Here is a 27,691-nt window from a genome sequence, read left to right as displayed (position 1 = left end):
TTTGAGAGGAGGACTTTTAAATGACATAGTTAGTAAAGGTTTTTGATTTAATAAGAATCTGGCTAATGGAATTTCGGATCACCTAAGTTAGACAAACTACATACTGATATCCGCACATTTATATTTCATCTAGATTTAAGATTTTAGTTTCCCCATTTATAAACAACCCAAATATTCTTAGCCTTAACTTTACATAGTAACATTAGATAACGGTAGATCGATTTATAGTCCCTGTGGATTCGATATCTTTTAAAACTACACGACATGACTGTGGACTTGTAGTTATCCCGACTAATAGACACGTAAAGTCGCGATCATGAATCTGCCATTTCTATCTATCAACGTGCAAAAACCATTGTGAATCTGCATGTTGTAACCTTTCTCCAACAATTGTCCCATACTCAAGAGATTGTGATGAAGACCAGGAGCATAGAAAACATCACCAATAAAGTTTTGAGTTCCATCTTTCAACCTGATAGCAATTTGGCCTTTCCCCAAAATTAGAATATTTGAATTTTTTCCAAACTTCACGGTAGATTTTACCGTTTCGTTTAGAGAAGAAAATAATTCCTTTTTTCCACACATATGATTACTACACCCAGTATCCAGATATCAAATATCCTCTTCTTCAGAAAATGTATTACTGGCCAAAAATAAATTTTGTGGATTTTCAAAGTACTCACCGGTATTTTGATACGAACTTTTTGCCACATTTGCCTGATGTTTGTATCTGCAATCAGCTGCTTTGTGTCCAACCTTTCCACAGTGATAACAACTATAATTCGTCCTTTCTTGATTGTAGATACCTCTTCCTCGACCACGATTTTTGAATCCAAAATTGTTTCCTTGACCATGATTGTTGTATCCAAAGTTATTTCCACCTCTTCCTTGATTGGATGGATTGAAATTATTGTCTCTCCATTGGTTAAAGTTTCCACGTCCTCTTCCTCCATAATTTCCTCTGCCTCTGCCTCTATAATTTCCTCTTCCTCTATTGAAAGAATTTTGACCTCTTTCTTCTACAATATAACTTGACTCAGAAGTGTTGTTGAAATTCACCTGACTCTTTAGAGCTTCTTCTTTTACTACTTTCTCGGTCTTTTCTAATATTCTGTTGACATGACTTTCAATGCTTCCTTGTAATTCTGCTACAGACAGAATATCTGTATCGTGGGACTCAATTATTGTAGTCACCACATGGTCAAACTTCATCGACATCATACGTAGAATTTTTTCTACCACTTTGCTATCTGGAACATCTTCTCCATATACTCGCATCTTGTTGACGAGACTTATAATACGAGAAAAATATTGTTCTACTGTTTCTGAATTTGACATTTCGTACCTTTCATATTCTCTACGCAGCGATTGTAATTTGGACTTTTGAGCTTTCTCTACTCCTTTATGTGACAACTTCAATATGTCCCACGCTTCTTTAGCAGTTTTGGCATTTGCTATTTTGCCAAATATTGAGTAATCAATTCCTTGATGAATTTGTGAAAGTGCCAATTGGTCCCTTCTACGAGCGACATCATCAACTCCTTGTTGTAAACCCGGATCCACAAAGCTCCAAACATTGTGAGCTCTTAGATGTTGTCATCAACAATTCCCAATAACTAAAATCCAATTCAGCGGTTAATTTTGGACCGGACCAGACAAAATTATAATTTGCCATATCTCTCAAAAAATACTCACAATAGTTTTTGACAGAATGAGAACTCTTTTGTTCCTCACACACTCAAAAATATTTTTGACATTCACACTAGCAGGACCTAACCTGCTCTGATACCAATTTGATATCAAATGGGACAATAATTTTAAAAAAACTAAGTAAAGAGAGAAAGAGGAATTGAAGGTGTTACTCTATATTTTTTACAAAATGATGATTTTCCAAGGCTTAACACACATGCCTTTATATAGGCCTATGAAACCACTAAACTAAACCACTAAACTTACAGCCTAAGAAATTATTGGCGGTGGTACAAAAGACTTTAGGCTACCTGGACTGTAATATAGTTCTTACAAACTAAGAAACTTAATCATGAAGAAAAATTTCAGGCGGTGGTGTAATGATGTTTCTTAACATATCATGTATTTTCCAAAACATTCTAGTAACTTTATTTTTCTCAATAATTCTTTAGTCACTTGATTTAATTTCTAACATAAATTCCCCCAATTTAAATACATAAATATGATAACCATGTCTCAATTTAAATAATTTGCAACTTCTATGTTGAATGATCTTACTTGTCATTTTATTATTTGTGCAATATCTGGTACACATGCTAATTATCCATCAAAATTTAGGCTCTAATGTTGAGGATTGTTAAATTTATTTTCAACAAGACAATATATTATACTTGATCTTACTTTATTTTTTACTTTTTGTCATTCAAAAACTCAAAAAGACCGAATTTTTTTTTTGTTTTATTTTTTTTACTTTAATTATGCATTGCTACTAAGATTTTTTATGAATTATGTGTGCAGTATAAAAGATCGGATGAACTTACTATATGATATAGAAATCGAAAACACTGTAAAAGCAAACAGAAAAAGAGTAAGATTAGCATGACAAAAAGAATAATAAGCAAGGAAATGAGCATACCATGTTATCCATCTCATTGAATAATTACTTAAGAGCCAATGGGAGGAAATCCACCATCACTTAGGCAAATACTTGGAGATTACGAAAGGAGAAACAATCGAGGGGAACTCACTCATGGGTTTCAACCGGAAAACCAAGTTGCCTTCAAGATCAAGACATTTACGTTCACTACTATTAAGAAATTAATGCCAAAATATTCTAGAGCAGATACTATGAAGACTCAAATCAACATTTTTAGTTGTTTCTAAGAGACATGTGAAAAACTACTCAGCTGGACATTTCTAACAATTTGGCTGATATTTTTGTTCCTATTTATCATAACTACTTCTAGACCATTGTGGTCTGTTTTGTCCTCGACTACCCTGGGCATGCGTGGTTCGACAAGTATCGTTGGTTGTGGTATTTGGTTATTAGGTAATCGCTGGACTAGCGCTTGTAGAGCGCCTAAAAAGTCCGCAATTCAACCCATATGATGTGCTAATTGTTGTTAATTATGGTTAGTGTTCTGAATCAACATATTGTACATGGTGCCAAGTTTTTGCATCAACATGATAAACATCTCATGGTTACTCTTATCCATTTGTTGCCTCATTGACAATAGGGAAGTATTAGTTAGCGTCAGCATACCCTGTCCTGTGGTTGCACCACTCGATCGAGGTTGCTTGATGCGGACCCTGATGCCAAATGTTGATTTAACGACGACGCCATCATCACAATATTATGTGCAAAGGTAGAAGAGTGGGTGTGCAAACCTGCCATCTTGGCAGTCGACATGCTATACGGGTAATCTCTAAGGCCTAGGGATAATATAAAGTTCATAACATAAGGGGGCTAAGGCCCCCCACAACGGCCTGAGTAATCCTAGGGTTTGTTAGAGTGTTCGCCACTAGTGGTTACAAAACTCCCACTCCTGGAATCGATACCGAAGTAGATATTTGACTTATAACGGGTTCGGTTACTCCAATATTACTCGAAGTTCCTGCGCTATTAGCTGCTAACTTGACGAGTTGTTCTATGTCTGGGGGATTGCTTTGGAAATAAGTGTTTTTTGAACATTCCATTTCAGCGAGGGCTTTACCACTTCTCAAATGCTTAAAAATCCAAACATAAAAAGGATTCTCCTATAACACAGAATTAATAGTGAAAATATAACACTTTCTTGCAAAAGTTTTAGGAATTTCACAAAAGGGTCCCACTAAACGTGACAATTTGTTCATGAGTGTTTTTGTCAAACAATCAAAAGTTTGTTTGGCTTGTTAGATTAACTCGAAATATCTCGGGAGCAATCTGTGCAATATTAAATGTGCGAGAAAGTGTGTGTTTACAAACTGCCTGTGCACGTTTGCACACAGACAAAAATGTTAGGAACCTTAATTGCATATGAGTTTGGATGAAAGCAATGAATAAAAAGTGCAATAAGTGATATTAAACGATAATTCACAATTAATGAAATTAAAATAAGAATGTTCTAGTTAAGGAAACATCAAGACAAATAAAATAAAGGGACACAAACTCATACATGTTCCTCACAAACTGTTTCGCTCTTTGGCTCAGGCACTCTAGTTCTATAGAGAGATGTATGAATTTTACAACCTCAAGTACAACGTATGATTCTTCTATTTATACTATTCTAAAGATAACTGTCGATAACAATTAATATCTGAAAGATTGGACACAATTTCCACTACTTAAACATCCTTATTCTGAGTTGCTTTTCCGCGTCTCCGGAGAGGTAACTGTTGAGGAACTAGACATCATGTTGATAATCGTCTTCCACCGTGCTTTGAACTTCCCAACCGCCTTCAAGCCTATCTGACTCTGTCCCCGTAGCGTTTGTCAGAGTGCTTCCTTGCATGCTTGATACTGGAAATCATAAAATTATTATAAGTCCTTGATAACTTGTGACCTTATCAAATTTTACCATTACGTCAAAAATCATCTTTTCAAGATTTCAGACATGTTTAGAGGAGAAAGTGATCCTAATATTATGGATATGTTCTTGAGATTCTTTCAAACCAAGCTTACCAAGCTTCGTTAAACGCTCCTGGGTCTACATGTTTGATATGTTGAAACTCCTTCTATTGAGAGTCTTCAATACTTACCACCTTTCAGCATAATTAGCTAGTCTCATTCGCTGACTTTCTAGCACTTTGTTAACTTTCTTTAGCTAGAATTTGCAAGCTAACATTTCAGTGGTTTTGCTTCGAATCAGTCTGTTCTTGTTCTCACGTTACAATTTTCTAGTGTTGGTGGTGAATTCTTTACTTTAATTTCTGGTTCTTTCCAGATCGGCTGAGATATGCAAATTTCAAGGTGTTTTAGTTTTCGGCACCACACCAGTGGTTCTGTGGTGGTTAAAGCCTCGTTGCTGATGCGATGTACTGTTATTGTTGATCAGATGTCTTTGAACTAGCTCATTGCAGTCTGGGTTGGGTAAGCTTGAAAGAGTTGTTAAGCTTGTTGTGATTTATTTCACATGAATTGTTGGTATGTGTATTTGTCTTTGTTGGTGGTCGGTACATTCACCAATCTTTCAAAAATGAGTTTATTTATTCAAGCTCATTTCTGCCTTATTTAAAATGCTTGCGATTTTTTACACACATTTCTTTTATAATTTGGTTTCGAATCCTGTGTTGGATTAATGAGAATGTCTTTTTGTGTCTATCTCATTTGCACTGGGCTATATTATAACGAGTTATCAGTTAATTAATTTATTTTAGAATAAGTTAAAGTTTTTTCATTTTTAGCTTATACAAATAAAAGATTTGTGAATGTAATAATTATAAAAAAAAAGTTTTTGAGAATTGTTTAACGATGTACTTAGCCTCTTTTAATGCATTTCCTCTCCCCTTTAGTGTACCCCCAAAAATAGTATTTGTGCTCTTGTTGTCGGAGAACATAAAGATCAACACACAAATAACCATGTCAAAGTTTCGTCCTATTAACAATTGTAATTATTGTTTGGAGTCATGTTTTTCAAACACAAAAACCCTTGTTTGAAAACCTTCATCATGTGACCACACACCCTAACTAAAAATATTTGTAGACCATACTAATTCATCCTATGGTAGACCCTTCACTATTTAAGATCCATATTGTATGTTATGAAGTGCAATTGAATCCCTTTCCTTTTCATGTTAGTTTGTACCACTTTGCAGTGTGACACACTCCAAATCATATGAAACTAATAGTATTATTATCCTAACAATGCTTAAAAGTTCAATAACATAATAAAAATTCCTATGGTTGAGTAGTGATTGAAGGTGAGTGTGTGCTGTCATGGATGGTGGAGGGTCTGAAAGAGACACCATTAGGTGGCCATCTAAGGCCATATTTTTGTGTGTAGATGAAGTTTTGGCAGCATTTGCAATTAGGGAAGGTAGATCCAAAATCAACATTTGTGGGACTCTTGTCGCTATTTTAAGGTTTGATTGGAGGAGGTTTCGATGGGATCAGTTTTTTGAAGTTTGAAACAGCATCACATGTGCTAATATGCGAATCTTTTTTTTCTTTCCTTTTTGGATAATGAAAAATATGCGAATCTTCTTTCGTGGACTTGGGTCGGAACATTTTTATGCTAATCAGTTATATTAATAATTTGCCAACTATGTAACTTACAAAAAATCATTATGTTCTAGTAATTTATTATATTTGTTTATATTGCTTCAAAATAATAAACTTAATATAGTAGTAATATATGGCACTGACATTTGTACCGTTAAGATTTGGTGAATCTATCTCCTCAGTGTATATAAATATAGGCATTATTTTGTTTTGAATGGTGGAGGTGTCCTTGGGGGAGGGGAGAATGAACCTATGTTGCCAGTTGCCACTAAAATTTTAACTTGACTTCAATAAAGGTTTTACAATATTTTTAACTAATGTAAACTAGATCACCTGCCCGTGCATGGCACAAGTCAAAAATATATCATCTTATTATATTATAACTATATGTATAGATGGAGAGTGTAGAAATAATAACTTTGAAATGATTTTTTCAATATAAAAATAAACATAAAATATAATTTAGTATTATATAATTTTGAAAATTTTCTTAATACTACTAAATTTGAAGTTATATCTGTAAAGTCATTATTGTTTCCAACCAATACAATTTTTAAATTGTTTTTTGACGGAAATTTTGATATTTCAACGTATAGTTGATAAGGAGATAATTTTTTTTCCTGGAAGATATATTATAATTTGTTTGAGTGATTGTATGTGATATACTTATATAAAACTGTCTACGATAAAATTTGAAATGAATTCTTGAATAAAAAAATATTAATGATAATCTAGATATATAAATTTTCTGATCAATAATGTATTCTGAAATCACATTTCATTCTAGAACGAATTTTCCCATCTTTGTTATAATTAATCAAATTTTATTGCACAATTTAGAACATTGATCGATATTTCTCAATAATATGACTAACACTCCCACTTTCAATTTTAAAGTGTGGTTTTGAAGTTTCGAAGAATTAATTATGTTCAAATTTTTTGAAGTGTAAATATCATCAAATTTATCGATATTTGAGCTATTTGAATATGGGGAATCAAATTTAAATTATACATTTTCCTAACCAAAAATCAAAGTCAACATGCATTTATTAATCAAGTCATCAATTGCATTCTTAGGAGTCAATATCCAAGAGGGATGAATACATGCTTTCAACAATAGATGCAATATGATCACCTAAACTATGAAAAATAAAATCAACTCAAACATTTAGTTTCATATCAACATTATAATTTTTCCAATACTCGTATCAATAGTTTCTTAGTCTATTCGAAAAATTCTTTCCTTTTCTGAACATTTTGATTAGAGGTGTCAATTTAGGGGGTCAAAAAATTTGAGCCCCAGCCCACTTAATGAGAGGGCCTAAAAATATCTAAAAATAATGAGGCCATAAACATATAGGCCCCAAAAATATAAGGCCCTAAAATTTAGAAAAGGGTTTTGGGCCCCAATTAAAAAATTAATAAATTTTTTTTGAAAAAAATAATTTTGAAAAATAATATTTTCAAAATAAAAAAAATAAATAAAAAATATCTAAAAAATAAAAAATAACTTTTTTTACACTTCTATTATGTATATTCATACATCAAATTCTATAATATATCAATCAACGGCTATTAGTTCTGTGTTTCTTTAATTGCATTTTCAAATAGGTTGGAGCTGCATGACTCAATAACTAAATGATAACCACCCCAATGTGCAAGGTAGTAAGTAGTAGTAAAAAATAAATAATTTTGAAAGAGCAAAATAAACCAACAGCATTAAGAATGATGGCATGACATCTTTTTATATATTATAGTTACATCAGAAAGAAAATAACAAAAGCAGAGGTGGAGTTTCTGTGTGGGGTGGAGTTTTTGCAATGAAAAACCGAGGAATTGGTGAAAAGTTACTGCAAAAGTGAAATTTTTAAAACAGAATAAGGCCCCTTCAGTTGGGCCCAAAAATAACACATTAACTAAGGGGCCTAAAATTATGGGGCCTAAAAGATTTCTCATTAGCAAGGGGTTTAATAAAGTTGGGCTTTAATGGGGTTAAAAATTAAGGGCTTTACAAAATTGGGCTTATATGACCGCTCTAATTTTGATATGAACTTTCGTGTAAAAAAGTGAAGTTGAAATATAATCTTGATATGCATTGATAAAAGATCATTAAGAATGTGCTTATAGTAGTCCCTCTATCTCAAGTTATAAGTTACTTTGTTAAAAAAATTGTTCTAAAAATTATTATATGTCACTTTATAATTTCAATACATCATTAATGACATTTTTACCTAATATATCATCTTATTTATTTTTCTTTCTTCTTTCAATTTTTTTAATTTTGATTTTTAATATAATTATTAAAGGACATTTTTGTAAAGCCTTACATTATTTTGCTTTTCTATAAAATAATAATTATATATTTTTAATTCGTGTAAAATAACAAAAACATCTTATAGTTTGGGACGGACGGAGTAAATGCTTATTCTTGAAAATATCATAGTCATTTGTAACTTAGACGCTCGTGTATTAACAACGAGAAACAATCACAAACATATCATGATATTGAATATTACAACCTACACTTAGCGTATTCCTATGTGCATGTGTGAGCTTTCAACATTGGTAAGGAGATTATTGAGCCCTAAATTTATTAAATGTCAAACATTAGAAGTTTAAAACATGCGTCATGCTAACACATGTTCTAAAGGCACATGCTAAGAATATTATAATTAGAAAAAGTAAAATGTAATTAAATGTAATAAAGTCATATTTAAAATTTCGATACATCAAATACACGTGTTCAAAAAAAATATTTCTGTAAATAGTTTATTAACTTGTACCCTTGTGGCACATTTTAGCCTTTTCCTTAAAACATAACATCATGTATGGATAATAAATATTCCCTCTGTCTCAAAATAAAAATCGTTTAAAATTGTTACATAAAAATTAAAATATGTAATGATTGAGTTTATAAAGGTAACAATTTTACAAAATTACCCTTAATTATTATTGATTGTGATTATTGATGTATTTATTAGGAGATTAGGGATAAAGTGGATAAAAGTTAATTAATGTTACAATGGAAAAATAAAGAAACTATTATTCCATCCTTACCAAATTATAAGACGCTTAGGAGAAAAAATTTGTCCCAAATTATAAGTCACTTTACTATTCCAATATACATTAATACAATTTTTCTCAATATACCTTTTATCATTTATTACTCTTCTTTTTTTTTTTTTAATTTAATTTTTCTTTCCAATATAATTATTGAAGGACATTTTATAAAGTTGTACATAATTTCACTTTCCTATAACATAATAATTACATTTCTTAATTCGTGTGAAATGTCCAAAATATCTTATAATTTCGGACGGAATTAGTATTTTGAAACAAATTTTTTTAAATTAAAAATAAACTTATTTTAGGACAGGAAATATCTAATTTTGGAAGTTAAAAAGACATCCTAACCACAAGAAATATTCATGCCTGTGATCAATGTCTAACATTTGAAGCGAGTCTATGATTTTGTCAAAATAAATGCATGTTAATTTAAAACCAATAAGAGATTGATAAAAGATACTATAAATAAGATACAGAAAAAGCTAACATGTGCTTCAAGGGCACAAGTTAATAAGTTATTTATAAAAATATTTTTTTAGAACATGTGTATTCATTGTGTCGAAATTTTAATTATGACTTTATTACATTTAATTGTATTTAACTTTTTATAATTGTAATATCCTTAACATGTGCCCTAAAGGCACATGTTAACATGGCCCATAAGATATATTTCATTGAGTCGTGTGATGCATTGGGAAAAGACCATATTGTTTTTAATAAATTCGTATTCTTAGAGATTTCAAGGTCCTTTATAACAGAATGATATTTGTGTATTACCAATGAGCGAATGATAAATATACATTACAAAATTAGTAGATCAAAATTTATTCTGTAGTATGATTTGCACGACACACTTTTTTGTTTAGAGTTATCTTATAAAGCTTAAGCTTAAGTAGACACAAACATAACACGTAATTTTAAATACATTCAATTATAATTTTTTTATTAATTAAAAAATAAAAATAAAATTGTCTCTCTCTTTCATTATCACAATTGTTCATGATTCCAATTAAAAACGAAATTAAATTTTAAATAAATTTATATTTGCTCTCTTTATTGGTTGTTCCTAAAAATATGGATTTAGGTTCGTTTCTATGCAATTACTTTTCATATATTGGATTCTAAAAGAACTTTAGTTATCCAAGCACTAAATCTGAGATTATATAATTTACGTAAACCATACCACCATCACGACCTTTGTTCAATTTACGTATTATTCATATGTTAAATTGTTCTCTTTTTACAACACTAAAACCTCAAATTCGCCACAACTACTATCATTTAAAGTAACATTATTGGCGATCTTCATTTCAAATTCCTTAGCAAACAAAAGATGGTAGTTGATTTAGAAGATGGAGATTCGTGCTTCGATTGAAGAAGAATTGGATTTCTATCAGAAGTGATTCGGTCAAATCACAAAAATTTAGATTGTGGATCTCCTACAGATGCGCCAATGTTATGCTTTAGAACTAGATGATGATTAGAGCGGATGAATTCACTTTTTGTTATGATTGTTAAAAGCTTCTAGTGTGGTGGAAAGGAGGTTGGCCTGTAAATTTATCAGTCTCATACTCAAGTCACCAAGAGAGAGAAAAATGAGATTTGAATGGGAATGATTTGAATACTTAAAAATGGCAGGATCCCTTCATTAAACAGGAGAATTAGTTTGCAATCGAGTGTATGTAAAAGGGGGTGATACGCGATCAGTCGTTATATTGATCTGGACGACTATGATGAAATTCATGGAATAGTCCACCAACATGGGGGAGAAAAAGAACACACCTATTATGTTCAAAACGTGGTCAACCACTACTATTGGACTTCTGAGTTATTGGGTCTTATAGACGACCTATAACAAATATTAAAATAATGTAAGTTTTTTTTTCATTTCAAGACTAATACATAATCTGTTATATTTTCAATCTTATTTTCTAATTATTTTTAAGAGTCCTTGAAAGTTTGAGTTTTTAGATGTTACGATTATTGTCTGAATAATTATATGCTATTAATGAAATTAATAATAATTTGCATTCAAGAAGTTTGGGTATTTAAATTGAATAAGGTGAAATATCGTCAAAAAGAAAAAGAGAGATACAAAAAAAGAGAGGGAGGACATAAACCAAAACCCTCTCAACGGGAAGTAAACCTAAAGAAAGGTAAGCATAATCTATTCTTTATAAAATATGCTCTAAGAAAAAGAGACAAAGAGTAAAAATTGATAGAATCAGAAATATTAAGACCAAGGTTAGCAAGGGAGCCTACACAAGTGTTCCCTTCTCTATAAATGTGGGATACAACAAAAGACATATGGGAAATTATATTAACACATTTGATCCATCTAGAGCGAGGCTGCTAAGGCACTTTAAAATGAGGGTTGAAAGTCTTAACAACAACAATAGAATCAAATTTCAACCAAAGGTAATTCTATTGACTGACATAACCCCTAACCCCTGAGAGCTTCGAGACACCTACGAAATGAGAGAAAGTAACCATGAAACCACCTTTGTGATCTCTAAAAATACTACCACAAACCGAAGTCTCCGAATTATTTAAATAGGCTCTATCACAAATAATTTTGATTCAGTTTCAAAACGTGGTTTCCAAATAACTTCCACCATTTTATTGGAAACATGAGGCCGAATATTAACCTTAAGATTTTTTAGAACTACAAAACCAGACATGACAAGATAAGAGCCCGGTTTAAAATGAATTCCGATGGGTATTGACACTACTAAAGAATGAGAAAAATGTTTGATTAAATATAAATTTTTAAAATAAACTAAATTAAAAATAAATCATATAGTTAGTGTTGAAATAACTGATAATGCAATGTAAATTGAATGCGTGTGTTATTTTTTCAAAGACCAATAAATTAATAAAAAAACATCATGAAGAAAATATCTCTGAATGCACATAATCAAAGTATGTTGATGATTTCTTTTAAATATTTTTTTTTCTTCCATATTGTAGATGAAGTAGTTGAGTTACTTCACAAATTATTTATTAGAGAAGTTTGAACATTTGAGTTTGTTTCGACTCTAAGTACATATTACTTCGTTTTCTAGTTATTGTTAGCCTTTCATATAATTAGTTAGTAAGAATGAAGAGTTTGTTTGTTGATAGGTCATACATAAATTTGCTTGCACTTAAATCTTCATTGAGGTTAATTGTCCATATTAACTTTGTATGAGGTGTCTTATCCCTAATCTAACTTGTTTCGACAAAATAAATTCTAGGTGCCATACATAAGATGATCCATGTGATTGTTTTAAAATTACTCATAATACCAAAACATATTAAAATTTTATACTTTTCTTTATTACACATTCCCATTTTAAAACAGACATATTCTAACTTTCTTTTAATTATTAAAAAAAGTAAAGTTTTAATAATATAAATATAATAATGAAAATTAAAGTTATACTAAAATACATAATAAAATATAAATAGATTAACTTATATTTATTCAATTATAACAAGGATTCGTTATAATTTAACAATCTTCTTTCAAATTCACAATGCGATGAAACTTTGAGAATTTGATAAAAAAAATATCTTTAATATATTAAAACACAATACTAACCACATACATTAGCCCCTAATTTCTTTTCACATCCCGCCTAAGCCTTGCTATTCTTATATTCCATTTTTATCTCAACAACCTTTTACTCTTTCTCTTTCCAATAAATATAATTTAGTTATTGATTATAATTATAAATTATAATAAATTATGAACTTTAATTAAAGAGTCATTCTATATTCCCTTATTTAACTCTCATTTTCTTTTCAATAAATATAATTTAATAATTTTTTTGAAATAATTTTCAATTCAATCAATATTTTTTTTAACTCACGTTCATATTTTTCTTGGTTGCCTAAAAAATTGGCATATCAATTCATTATTATTAAATTGATTACTTATAATAATAATAATAATAATAATAATAATAATAATAATAATAATAATATAATAATAATATAATAATAATAATAATAATATATTAACCCAAAATACACAAAATATTAAATTCCCATAGTTATACATGCATTCACGTTAATTTACGCTAATTCACTAAATCACATTAATTCACTACATTATTATTTTTATTTTGGGCATAAAAAGAATCAATAAAATTATTTCTCAAAAAATTATTTATTAAAAAAGGAATCAATATTACTCAATCAATATTTTTTTTCTTTAATCCATGTTCATGTTTTTCATGGTTGCCTAAAAAATTGACATATCCATTCATCAGTTCATCATTATTAAATTGATTACTTATAATAATAATAATAATAATAATAATAATAATAATTATAATATATATATATATATATATATATATATATATATATATATATATATATATATATATATATATATATATATATATATATATATATGAGGAATATATTTACTCTAAGAGTAAGTGTTGAAGACTTACTCCAAATCTTAACCATTGGTTATAATTAATCTAACGGCTTTAATTAAAGAAAAATATTTCCAAAAATAATTAAATTAAATATTCAATTAAAACCGTTAGATTAATGAAAATCAATGGTTAAGATTTGGAGTAAGTCTTCTACATTTACTCTTGGAGTAAATATATCCCTCCTCATATATATATATATATATATATATATATATATATATATATATATATATATATATATATATATATATATATATATATATATATATATGAATGTCATATTTATATGAGAATGTGAGAATGAATCTGAACCATTGGATTTTAAAATAAATGGTGGAGATTATGAGTGAATCTTTTTTCTCTCTCTCCTACATCATTTATTTTAATAATGGAGGAGAGAGAAAAAAATATTCACACATAATCTCCACCATTTACTTTAAAATCCAATGGTTCAGATTCATTCTCACATTCTCATATAAAAAAGTGATTCTCATATTTATATATATATATATATATATATATATATATATATATATATATATATATATATATATATATATATATATATATATATATATAAACCCAAAATAGACACAAAATAGTCAATTCCTATAATTAGGAATTCACGTTAATTCACATTAATTCACTAAATTACATTAATTCAAAATTACATTAATTCACTACGTTATTTGTTTTTTTTTAATTTGGGCATAAAAAGAATGAATAAAATTGTCTCTGAAAAATTATTTATTCAAAAAGGAATCAATAAAATTGATTCAAAAATAAGTGATTTTAGGGCGGCGCATTAAACACTAATTAATAATAATAATAATATGTTATAATAATGAATAATAATAGTATTATATTATTATATATATATATATTATATAACGCTTCATTTCTTTTTGATCAAACAGTTCATTGAACGAAAAACCCTAAAGTTTGTCTACTTTATCTTCTCTCTCATTCTTTGAATCTAACCCTTCACTTCTTCTCCATTTTTAATTCTCTAGCTTTCAACTTCCAATGCAAATTCCAAAACTCTATTGCACTTATTGTACCTATTCACATTACCCTATCATGATTTTGGTACAAATAGATTCAACCTCCACAGTTTTTCTATATTCTCCAAATTCTGCACAGAAAGGTTACATCAAGGTTCTTCAAACTTCAGGTATAGAAAATGTGCATTGGGAGTTCTTAACCCACATATATTTTCATGTTTTGACTTCCTCTATATCAATTGATTGTCTAAATTTTTTCTTTTGCATTTTATGCAGAATGACACTATGTATCGGTACGATTTCTGACATCGTCCCTCCAAAACTGAATTGGCAGATTAAAGTTCGTTTACTAAGGTTGTGGAAAGTCCATTATTGAAATGACCACAATACTATTACCAGTTTAGAAATGATTTTGCTTGATGACAAAGTGAGTGTTACAATTGTTGTTTATTAGCTATCATTGTTATTTAATTTTTTGTTAGTTTACCAAATTATTACATTTTTACCTCTTCCTGTGTTGTTTTTAGTGGTCATGTATCCAAACTTCGGTGAAATCGGCCCTAATCGGTGAATTTGACTCAAATCTTGAAGAGGGATCTTCCTATATTATTTATAATATATTGGTTGGATTGCATGATCCTAAGTTTATTATGACAGATCATAAGTACAAGATTAACTTCATCAAAATCACATGTAATACTAAGTTTGGAGATATTCCTTACATCCCTAAAATTAATTTTAAATTTGTGTGTTTTCCTCAAATTTTGTCTGGCCTCGACCAATCCCCTGACATAGGTCATCATGCTTCAAATTTAGATTTTGCAATCTTTTTTAAGTTTAACTCAATTCTATTTAGTCATATTTTGTCCGATGTGATTGGTCACGTGATTAAAAAGATTGACATGAAGGAAACAATGACAAGTGGAATTTGAGTTAAACTGTTGGATATTACATTGGAAGATTTGGTGTAAAATTTTGAATTATCAACTAATTATTATGTTTATAGTATACAATAACAACTATATATTAATTGACGAAAATTATTTTTTATTCATATCATCAATACATAGTAAATAATGTTGATTGTACTTTGTGGGCTGAACAAATGAACCATTATTAGTCATTTTACAATTGTGTAAGCCTAAAATTTTCCAATGTAAGTGGCACATATTTTAATTGATTGTATTTTTTATAGCTATACTATCTACACATCATACTAACATTATAATTTTTATTTAAATTTTTTCCAGCAATTCATGGCATTTCAAATGCCTTTAATGGTACAAAAATCTTTATCAACAACAATCTAAAGGAATCGCTTATATACAAAAGAGAAGTAATTTCGATAATTTGCCTACAATATCTTTTTATGTTTTTATTTGATTTATTTTTTGTCTCAATATATGTTTGTAATTATAGTTTTTGTTAATTTTATTTTGTCAGGTTGGAGAATAGAAATAATTCACTGAACAAGGTGATTAGTTATGTATCTGGCCAAAGCAACAATGCTTCAATGGATAATTTTCTTAAATATCCAAAAATGAATATTGTTGAGGTTCTTCAATGTTCTAAGGTGATAATTTATCTTTATGATCTATTGGTATAAATCCAGTTTCTTCTTTAGATGCATAGAATAAATCAATTATTATTTGATATATATATATATATATATGTATTTGCGCATTAGGTTTCCATTGGAGTTGTTCTTGCTAAAACAATTGACTTCAACCACACAAAGAAATGATATTATCAAGCATGTATCAAATGTGTAAAGAGTGTACGTACAAAAAGTGAAGAATTGTATTTTTGTGAAAATTGTGTCGATGTTCTTCCAGCGAATCCAAGGTATCAAAATAGTTGTTTGTTTTATTTTTTTATTAGTGTACATTCCATTGTAATTTATACATTTTTTTGTATAGAATTAAGATACATGTTCAAGTTACTAATGTTAGTGGTTCTTCGACTTTTATACTCTTTGACTGTGTAGCTACAGAAGAATTAGAAAATCTGCATATAAAACTATTTGATGTAAAACATTCATATTTTTCTATATGTACTATTAAGTTTATGTTTTTTCCTTTGATTACAGATATCTAATACTTGAAAAATGTATAGGTTAATAATGTCACTTCATTGCCTGCTGTTTTTAATTCATTGTTGGACAAGATTATGCTTTTCAAGATTCAAGTCTCCAAGGGTAATATTGAAAATAAGTGGCAAAGCTATATTGTGATGAAAATCACTTCGGATCAAAATTTGATTGATCAGTTCAAAATCAAACATGGCATGAATGTAAGATGGGATGAAACACCTTAATTTAACAATTATAGGTGGATAGTGCCAATTACAAATTAGAAAGGTTTTGCTGCAAATTACAGACATATTGTGTAAGTTTGTTTAAATTGCTATTTTAATTCACTTTCAACATATGCATAATGAATTAGGTTATATGTCATTATCAGTGCTACAAAAAGTTTTACATTCTCTTTTATATTTATTCTTTTTGCTTTCAAGTTTCAAAGATTAATTTACTCTATTTTTGTTCAATTGCAGGGAAAGTGAGAGAAGGATAATGTGAGATATTGGATCGAACTCTAGTATTGTCGAAGGGTAGCTTCTTGGTTCGACAGTTCGACAGAGTTAAGCATGAAGTCGAAGGATTGTTCACATGCTGGTGTCGAAGTGTGCATGCTGTAGTCGAAGATGGGTCTAGCATGCAGATGTCGAAGATGCTAGAGTTTTTAGCATGTTAAATTAGGTTTTAGTGTTTAAACCCTAATTTGTTAAGTTAGCTTGTTTATTAAGTTGGCTTGTGTAATGGGCCTTGCTGAAAAAGCCCATTAGTTAGTATGTTAGGTTTTATTATAAATAGCATACTAGTCTCTCATCATTGCTAAGCTGCAAATCCTAATTTAGGGTGAGAGAGGTTATTTGTTATTCTTGTAAACTTGTAATCTTGTTTTAAGAGAAAGTAAAAGAATAGCAGTTATAACCAATTCTTGTGTTCTTATTCTCTTCCCTAATTCCCTATTATACTTTGTTATTGGTATCGTTTTTCACAACAGATAATTTATGTTTCATGTTCTTATTGTATCAGTAGAATGTACTTTTTTGTTTTGTAATATGAAAAAAATATATATTTTTGTTATTTTCATACATTTATATTTTTACATAAAAATACAATATATATCCACAATCTATCCCGTGCATCGCACGGGTAGAAGTACTAGTATTCAATAATAAACAATGTAATCTAAAACTCTTATACATTCTTTCAAATTAAAATTTATTAAACTCTAAACTTTACAAATTAATCCTAAAATTAAGAGACCAACTCAAACAATTAATATAATAACTAATACATATAACAATCAAGAAAAATCATCATAGAGAGGAACAGAGAAGAAGTTAAAGAAGTCTAAGAGATAAATCAATAATAAAGATGAGCATCAAAAGAGAGGGACTAAGAGATAAGCCAATAGAAAGATGAGTAATCAAACAGAAGATCTAATAGAGAGAAGATCGACCAAACAAAAGAAGAAAACAAAATCAAAATAAAATTAGACTAAATAAAAAATAACCAATTCACAACAAAGAGAGGGAAAGACGGATTTTTTACATGATCAATAACATAACCAACATAGCCAGAGACAAAAGCGAAATATACATGACCAATACTAGAATCAACAATGAGAGAATAAATCAAAGCCATATATGATTTAATCTCGACCTTCAAACAAAAAAGTTTAAAACGACATGTAGAGAACAATTTAGTTATTCAACCCAATTTTTTTCTTAAGCAAAAAAAAAAAACATTAAAAATCAAGGAGGATCAATAGCATAAATGATAAGTATTTCAAGGAGGATCAAAACAAGCTCTAAATACCATGCTAAAAATAAAGAAGTATTGAAGGAGAATGAGACTAAAGTAAATAACATAATTTATGAAAATAAATATTACAAAAAGAGTTCATAATAAAATATAAATAGACTATACTACTCTTAATTTATTTATAACGAAAGGTTCATTTCATATTTTCTAACATTATAGTTGAAGCTATTTTTCTTTCTTCTCCAAAATGTATATTCATTTTAGTTTTTATTAAAACAAGATGATTCTAATTTAATCTTTATAAAATAAAAACAGTTTTTGGTTGATGAATAAAAGATTTAAGAAAAAGATTTTTTTTAAGGAAAGAGATAAAAATTGATGATGATTATTTAGTAGTTTTGTATGATTGAAATGAAAGTTGTTATTTTATATATATATATATATATATATATATATATATATATATATATATATATATATATATATATATATATATATATATATATATATATATATATATATATATATATATATATATATATATATATATATATATATATATATATATATATATATATATATATATATATATATATATATATATATATATATATATATATATATATATATATATATATATATATATATATATATATATATATATATATATATATATATATATATAATCTAAAGGCACCTGAACTCAACAAGAAGATGTGGGTACCAAAGGTGAAACATTACTGTTTTGTAGGTATGCTTTGCAGCTCGAAGCTTTAAAAGGATTATCAAAGAAGTTGTGTAAAGCAAGAGTATACCTCCAAGTATATATATATATATATATATATATATATATATATATATATATATATATATATATATATATATATATATATATATATATATATATATATATATATATATATATATATATATATATATATATATTTTAAGAAGTCTCTGTTCCAAGAATGTACGATTATGGCAAATATTAATCAGAGATAATGTTTTGAGAATATATAAATATTTATGATCCTTAGTGATCAGTTGAATTTATATGCCTATAATGGACATATTCATCATGTTGCTTATATCAGTTCTCGCATCCGAAAATGTGTAGATAATGATACACTATAATATAATTGGTGTTTCCCTTTAACAGAGATAATTATTAAGATATCTTGAGAAAAGAGGTATACATTAGTTTAAGGTTGAGATAATTGAAAAACTTTGGTTAAATCCTTAAAATAGTGAATTTACTTTTTGCTCGTATCAATAAATATTTTTCTAATCCAAAATATGAGTTTTTCAAGTATTTTAAAAAGGAGGTGTAAACAAGCTTAACAGGGGTGAATTCCACTGTCTAAGAGAACTTTCAGACAACAAGGAGGTATGCCATTCGACTGATCTACCAAATGCTGAGAGGGGAAAAGGAGAAGGTATGCTGGAGTGGACTAATGAGAGGGAACCTGGCAATACCTATGGCAATATGCATCTTGTGGCTGACATGCCAGAACAGATTGAGCATAAAAAATCGATTGGTAAAGTTTGGAATCCATACTGATGGTGCTTGCGTGTACTATGGTATGCAAGAGAGTTGTGAGCATCTCTTCTTAGAATATGGTGTGACTAGGCTAGTTTGGAGCCAAATGCTGAACTGGTAGGGAGAAAATCATACCATTAGTAACTGGAAGAATGAATTGGCATGGATTAACAACAGAATTAAGGGTAAGAGCTGCAAGCAGAGAACCTTGAAAATCATGATTGCTGAAACTGTGTACAATATCTGGAATATCATGAACCAAATTATCTTCCAAGGAGGAGCTAAAGAGAAGTTGTGTAGCATGGATATCATAGACATAGTGAAAATACATATGGAATTAGATAGAAAGCTGATAAATTTTTGTAATACAGGTAGGGATGAGTAGAATAGTGACTTAGAGTTCCTACTAGTCATTTGGAAACCGGGATCTGCGGATCGGTTATGTACTTGAATTATTTTTTTGGGTTAATATGTGTGTGTGTGTGTATATATATATATATATATATATATATATATATATATATATATATATATATATATATATATATATATATATATATGTATCTCTTTCTTCAAAAAAAGCTTAACAGGGGTGCAAAAAAGCAACCAAATTTAGCATAAGACCCAAAATGCATCAATGAGGCTGAAATAAGTAAGCCCAATCAATTGGCCCATTATGGCAATCGATTGGAAGAGCTTGGCGCATAGATTTTTTTAGATCAAATCTAATCCAAATTTGTGCTTCAAGTAAATGAAATCCCAACATTGTTGAAGAACACACAAAATCCCAACATTGATCCGTAATTCCCTTATCAACTAACTTAAACATGCCTTCCTTGATAATCTTTTGAATGCATTTCTAGAAGACAATATAGTTTTTGTTGCACAGTTATATGAGTTACACCACTTGTCGTATCCCTTTCCTTAGACTTCCCTAATTGTAGGAACCTTATGATTATCTAATTTTTGAATATTCTCATCTGTAAGTAGATAATCAATATTTTTATTGATTTTGTGATATCAAAAGCATCATCCTTCTTATATTCTAATAAATTATAGGTCTTACCGTTAGAAATCCTCAAGGTGGGACAGAAATATCTTTTTTCTTTTAGGAGCTAAACTGCTACTTTATATGTTGTGGAATTAACTGACATATTATCATCAAAAACCTCTATAAAACGATGGAGACCGTGTGCATGACTCCTCCCTAACAAATTTTTTTTCCTCTTTATATTAATTGAATTTATTGACCTATGCTACTCACCTTTCCATGCCTGAAAAAATTTGTATAGAGTTTGATGGGAGAGAGGAATACCATAAAAATATTTTTCATGTCAATTAAAAGGAATAACTATAATTTATGGAATTCATTTTGATTTTCTTCACTGCAATGTACAATGAATCTTACAATATGTTCCAAAGTAGACTTACATCTTTTCAAAATAAAGGTAGCAAAGTCTAGAGCTTTATGACCTATAGGAAGAGACATAAATATGTCCATCAAAAGTATATCTAAATATTGGTCTATCCATGTGATTAATTTGTATCTCAATGTACCTTGATTTGCATAAACTATTAAATTAGGACCTGTCAGACATTATCCGAGATTTCTTAGATTCTCCGTTGAAACTAAAATTAAGGTAAATATTCCCCATTGTTGTTATTTATTTTTCTTATAATGTTTTCGCATGAGTTTTAAATACCATCAAAACACTACATTGGTAAACTGGAAGTGTAATCCAAGGTTTTTCAACAACATAACCAACAACTGGTTTAGGTTCCTCAAAACCACTAGGAGTGGAGATGGTACAAAAGGTCGTGGAAATTATGTTGTTAGATTTTAAGCTACAGACGGGTTACTTGCCCATGATTGCAAAATTTAGTAACCCCAATTTGTCTTTAAATTCATGCTATTGTGTCGAAGACATTCCCTCTAGCGTAGTCTTACAATATGGTGATACTTATGGCATAGAAATTTGTATGATTGCTTCATGTGAATTATTTTCCATATGTACTGGTCCAAATTGAAGATAAGTATGATTGTATGTATCATTATTAACTTAGTGTTTCTAAGGTTAACCACGACAAAAATATTAATCAAGAAATTCTAAATAATGAAAGACATTCTTTGTATATGAATCTATTGGGCTTGAGAAGAACCTATTATTTCATAGATCATTTGACTATGAGTAGCAATATCTTCCCATACTTGATTACCTTGAACTACTATGGTAGATATGATAGTATTATCTCCTAAATTACCTCGTTTGTTCTCTAACTCATTGGCTTGTTTGATCTTATTAAGAACCATGTGTATCACAGTGCCAACAAGTTGTTGAGAAACTGTATACATGATATCATTTATCCATATGTCCAACTATTGTCTAATTAAAAATATTGTTATTATTAATGTTTCCTCAGGTGGATCAACCGATTTACCTCAAGAAGAAGTAAGAGAAAACTAAAAAATGTTGGCTTTTTCACTAGTCGTGGAGGTTCATCTGGTCGTTGTTTCCCCTACCTTATTGATGTTGGTAATGATCGATTGATGCTTATAAGTCTATTTCCATACCATAGTTATCCATCGAGCGTGCCAAATTTTTTTTTCGAATTTGAAAGTTAGTTGTCCAACTCTAAAACATTTTGATCGAGTCCAAAGTTTTTCCGACCATAATAAACCCTATTAAACTTGAGAAAATAACGATGACTCGTGTTCGATTATAGTCATACTCTTTTGAATTGCTATCGGTTTAAAAACACCTAGCTTATGTAAAAATCACGTATCTCTCAATTTCAATTGACTTTTTCTAATGTTTGGCCCTGGACAATAATAAATTCCATCTTTAATAAAAATATTTTTGTTATACATTATTTTCTAATGTTAATATTATTAAAATAGTTTTAACCGGGTTTAATCTTTTGATTTCATGTGAAACATGACACTATAAACAAGTTTTTATTTTTGTTTGATGCTTAATTTTGCTCTAACCCTTCCCTAAACCGTTCTTTTTTAAAATGTGAAATGTTAATGTCATTTATTTATAAATTTCTTGAGTTGATATATAACCCAGATGAAGATTATGAATCAGCTGATATTTCTTCTTCAAGTGACAACACATCGATTTTTAGAATTTTGTCTTATTTTGTACATGTTCTTACGTGTGTAAATGCTTTTACTCTTTGAGACTATATATCTGCCTCCTTAGCACTATGCTTTTGGTTTTTGCGACAAGACTAGGAAGTATAAAATCTTCCATAAATCTCGTTCCTCTTTATGTAATTATTTTATATTTCAATTTTATTTTATAGAAAAAAGATATACACTGATGTCTGATAGAGTAAAATACTTTTATATTATCAATCAATTACGATCATGTTAAGTATCAAATCATACTACTATTTTAAAAAAAAATTATGTGACATAGTTGATTGATGAATCCTAATTAGATGATACACTCTCAATGTACTACTTTTATCCTCTTTATTTTAATTATATTTTAGTAGAGTGACACGTACTTTTAAATCATGTTTTTTATTTAAATAAAACTATAAGATCTTACTCACATACATGTTTCATGCAATTATTTTATAAAATTAATAAAAACGTAGATGATTTCTAACCATGCATAAAACATGGCTATATAAATTTAAATATTTTAACTACTATTTCGTTTTAAAATGGGTATCGCTTTAGTTTTAATAAGTAAAATTTGTTTATGTTATTCTCATTTCTCAATATAGTAATAACTGTTATTTTTCTAATTTTATTTTTTAATTATTACTTTGTACACTTCTTCCAATATATTTATAGGATTAATTTAACAAGAATACAATGTCACATGACAATATTATTACATTCTTTAATCTGTGTACAAAAACTTTAAACAACACTCATTTTAAAATAGAGTATTATCATAAGCAATACTTACAAATATGGATCTAGTTGTCTTTACATGTTAGTGACATCACTATGTTTAGTAATTATTTGAATGAACTATTTGTCACAAATAAATTAAAAATAAATTACGATATTCATCATTGATATATCAAAAGTATGATACATATATTTGTCATTAATATATGATACATAAACCAAGTAGTTAATGTTTCTCAGTTTGAACCATCTTCATAGCTAAATTTTGAACATCTTCACAAGTGGAAAATGAAATATTTCTTTTCACTTGAAGAACATAAGTTTCAAGTTGATCCCTTATTGTTCCACGATCATCATCAGAAAAGTCTTCAAGATAAATATCAACAAGACGAGCAAGCTTATCAATATCAAACTTGGAGAAAGAGTTCTTGGGGTCAAGACATGAGAAGCAATCAAGGATAATTTTACTTCTTTCACTAAAGAGGTGATTCATCTCGACACATATTTTGTCAATAACTAAATAAAATATCTCTGCACGGTAATGATGAAGATTTGTGATAGTCCTCCCTTCTGTCCTTTTCATCATCCATTTTTGGCATCAGAATACATTTAGCAACACAAAATTCCTGGACATCGGCAAAAAAAATTATCCCAGCCACTATCTCTCATTCTGGTCAACCGAGCTTTGATAACATCGACTAATTCCATGGCATTCACAATATTAATATCTTTTCTTTGTAAGACACTTGAAAGCTCGTTGTGATACCAAACAACTTTAACATTAACTTCAAAATAAAATAAAATTTAAAACTCTCCATTTTTTTCTATCAAGCTCGTTGCTTGACATGGTCCATGTCATCTCCATCAACCTTACTAAGTACCTTTAACACATATTACCACATTTGACCCAAACGAAGCAATGTAGTATGATGTGAACCCCATCTAGTATCCCCGGGTCTAGTGAGACATGATTATTAGTGCAATCCCATTCCTCTAGATATCTCACCCCTCTCAAGTAGATTTAGAATATCATGGTGTTGTGCCTCCGTCAAAGCATCCCTCCTCTTACAAGATGCACTGTTGTAATCAGAATCTAGGATATGTACTCAAAGAAATCATGAATAGATGAGCAGCTACTAGCAATAGACACAACAAACAATTGCAAACGGTGAGCATAACAATGGACAATGAAAGCATAAGGGTTTTCATCTAGAATCTTTCTTTGTAAACCATTAAATTCACCTCTCATATTTGAAGCTCCATCATATCTTTGCCTTTGTATCCTTGAAATAGATAACGTATACTTATCAAGAATACCATAAAGAGCATCTTTTAATGACTTAGATGTAGTATCTTTGACATGATGTAGAGCAATAAATCGTTCCACAATATGCCCTTTGTCGTTAACAAACCTAAAACAAATTCAACAAGTTTACTTGGCGGCATAATAAGTAATGAAAATTAGAAATTGAAAACAAATACAACTATTAACCTCAATATCATCGCCATTTTCTCTTTAATAGATATATCATGTAACTCATCAATAAGCACGGAGAATTATTTATCACCAAGCTCTTCCATAATCACCTTGGTAACTTCATGTGCACAACAAGTTGCAAGCTCCTTTTGAATGTCACTGGAAATCATTGTGCATTTTTTCCACCACGATCAAGAGCATCGCTCACTTGTTCATCCTTAGCTTTTACCCATTCTACTATCTCTCTAAAATTGCCCTTATTTAGAGAAATAGCGGATTCATCATGGCCACGAAAAGCCAAGCCTTGTGCAATGAGATATCTTGAACAGTCTACAGAACAAGTCAAATGAATCTTATATAATTCTTCTGATTCCTTGGTTGCTTTAGAAAACTTACTAGCCACACTTTGTCTTTGATTATTATAATCATCGCAATGCTTGACACATGAGTTGTGCAAACTATTATGACTACCAACATGATCTTTAAAGCCTTGTGATGCATGCTTCCAATCTTTATATCCGTTTTTAGTAAAGACTTCAAAACCAAAGTGCTCGGTCCTCCCGGGTTTCTTAAATAGAAAACAATAAAAACAATAAGTTGCATCCTTAATCTCATTGTATTCTAACCATGTATAATTCTTGTACCATAATTTACTAGATGCTCTGTTAATACTTCCAAATGGAGTACGAGTAAAGCTTGGCATATCTGGTTGCATTGGACCCTTCAATATATATGCCATCCTCACTTGGTCTTGAATATCCAGAGCATACTCATTAATTTGTTTCCTACGACCTGGATCACGCACAATTTCATTTGGGTTAAACTCATTAACCACATCATGCGGTGGTTCTGATTCTGATTGAACCAAAAATCTCCTCATTAACCTAAAACTAATCTCCTCATTAACAAAAATAACAAAACCAATTCAACTTTTCAACTCTGATTAACAATAACAACAAAATCAATTAGATTAACAAATCTCCTCATTAAACCTAAAACAAAACTCAAGAAAAAAAAGAATAAATTGTATCCACAAATTATATACAGAGACTAAGTATTAATAATTTAATTTTCACAAATTTCATGTTGTTTTCTTTATAAAGCCAAAATTTTTGCTTCGGTTGCATTGAAAAACAAATGACACTAATGTGTCAAAATTTAATTTGACACCAAATCTCAACCGTTAATAGTACTCGATCAAGCGGTCATATAAATAGCCTATTTTTTAGGAAAAAAATAGACTATATATATATATATATATATATATATATATATATATATATATATATATATATATATATATATATATATATATATATATATATATATATATATATATATATATATATATAATATTTTATTTCATGTGATATGGCCGTTTGATCAATTCTCTTAACAGTTGAGATTTGGTGTTAAATTAAACTTTGACACATTTGTGTCATTTGATCCTATCCCTATATGGGATAGGATCAAATGACACCAAGGTGTCAAATTTAGTAACATAACACATCTGATAACTCTTTATCACATATTCGTATAACAAAATCCACCGTTAAATTGAAAGTTAACATCATATAGATCATGTCCATAAAATTTAATATCAATAAAAAATTATTTGATATGTCAACGATTTATCAATTGATTTATCCCAAGCAATGTATTATTTTTTGAAGGGGTTTAATCCCTAGCCTTTATCCCTGACAAGAGAGCATGTTTTTGTAGTGAAAGCTAGAACCCCTATTAAAGGACCATCGGAAAATGACACCAATCTCTGACGGAACAACAACACACCAAAGTGAGAATGCCGACCCTCAAGCTGCTGTTGGCTCAAAAGTAGGATAGAATTCTTGATTCAGGCCGAGACGCACAAGAGTTACCCACATACCAAACAATATATCATTTTCTAACTAAGAGGATGCTCATATCTTCCACGTTATTTCTTGCCACAAACTTACTAGAAAATACTATATTATTTTGAGATTTCTAAATGAATGTCTCTTTCAGGTGTTATATATATATATATATATATATATATATATATATATATATATATATATATATATATATATATATATATATATATATATATATATATATATATATATATATATATATATATATATATATATATATATATATATATATATATATATATATATATATATATATATATATATGGGAGCTTAACATGGTAAATTAAATTTATTAGTTTATCATAGTGAACTAAAAATTATTTATTAATTGTAAGTTAAACCAATTTTTTCATTTTAAATAAAAGACCACTATATTACTTTAA

At 29.0% G+C, this 27,691-nt stretch overlaps 2 protein-coding genes across 2 annotated transcripts; both read right to left on the bottom strand.

Annotated features, from left to right (window-relative positions):
• Nucleotides 1-612: 612 nt before the first annotated feature.
• On the bottom strand, nt 613-24,860 carry LOC131631157 (uncharacterized). Its single transcript, XM_058901931.1, has 3 exons — nt 24,800-24,860; nt 22,307-22,387; nt 613-1,583 (listed from the first exon to the last, which is right to left on the bottom strand). The coding sequence occupies exons 1-3, from the start codon at nt 24,858-24,860 to the stop codon at nt 613-615; spliced, it is 1,113 nt and encodes a 370-aa protein (XP_058757914.1).
• A 701-nt stretch (nt 24,861-25,561) lies between these two features.
• Nucleotides 25,562-26,275, bottom strand: LOC131631156 (uncharacterized). Its single transcript, XM_058901930.1, has one exon. It carries the CDS (start codon nt 26,273-26,275, stop codon nt 25,562-25,564), a length of 714 nt encoding a protein of 237 aa, XP_058757913.1.
• Between the last annotated feature and the right edge of the window lie 1,416 nt (nt 26,276-27,691).

The sequence above is a fragment of the Vicia villosa genome, unplaced genomic scaffold (assembly GCF_029867415.1).
Source record: "Vicia villosa cultivar HV-30 ecotype Madison, WI unplaced genomic scaffold, Vvil1.0 ctg.000780F_1_1, whole genome shotgun sequence".
Lineage (NCBI taxonomy): Eukaryota > Viridiplantae > Streptophyta > Magnoliopsida > Fabales > Fabaceae > Vicia > Vicia villosa.
This window is presented reverse-complemented; position numbering and strand designations above follow the sequence as displayed.

Bases quoted from the DNA above. Each gene is read 5' to 3' on its own strand.
- LOC131631157 (XM_058901931.1), bottom strand. From the start codon at position 24,860: ATGGGGTTCACATCATACTACATTGCTTCGTTTGGGTCAAATGTGGTA. The intron at 22,388-24,799 runs GTACTTAGTAAG...TCATGTATACAG, and splicing joins TGTGGTAATATGTGTTAAAG to TTTCTCAACAACTTGTTGGC. The intron at 1,584-22,306 runs GTAATTTAGGAG...AACATCTAAGAG, and splicing joins TGAGTTAGAGAACAAACGAG to CTCACAATGTTTGGAGCTTT.
- LOC131631156 (XM_058901930.1), bottom strand. From the start codon at position 26,275: ATGAGGAGATTTTTGGTTCAATCAGAATCAGAACCACCGCATGATGTG.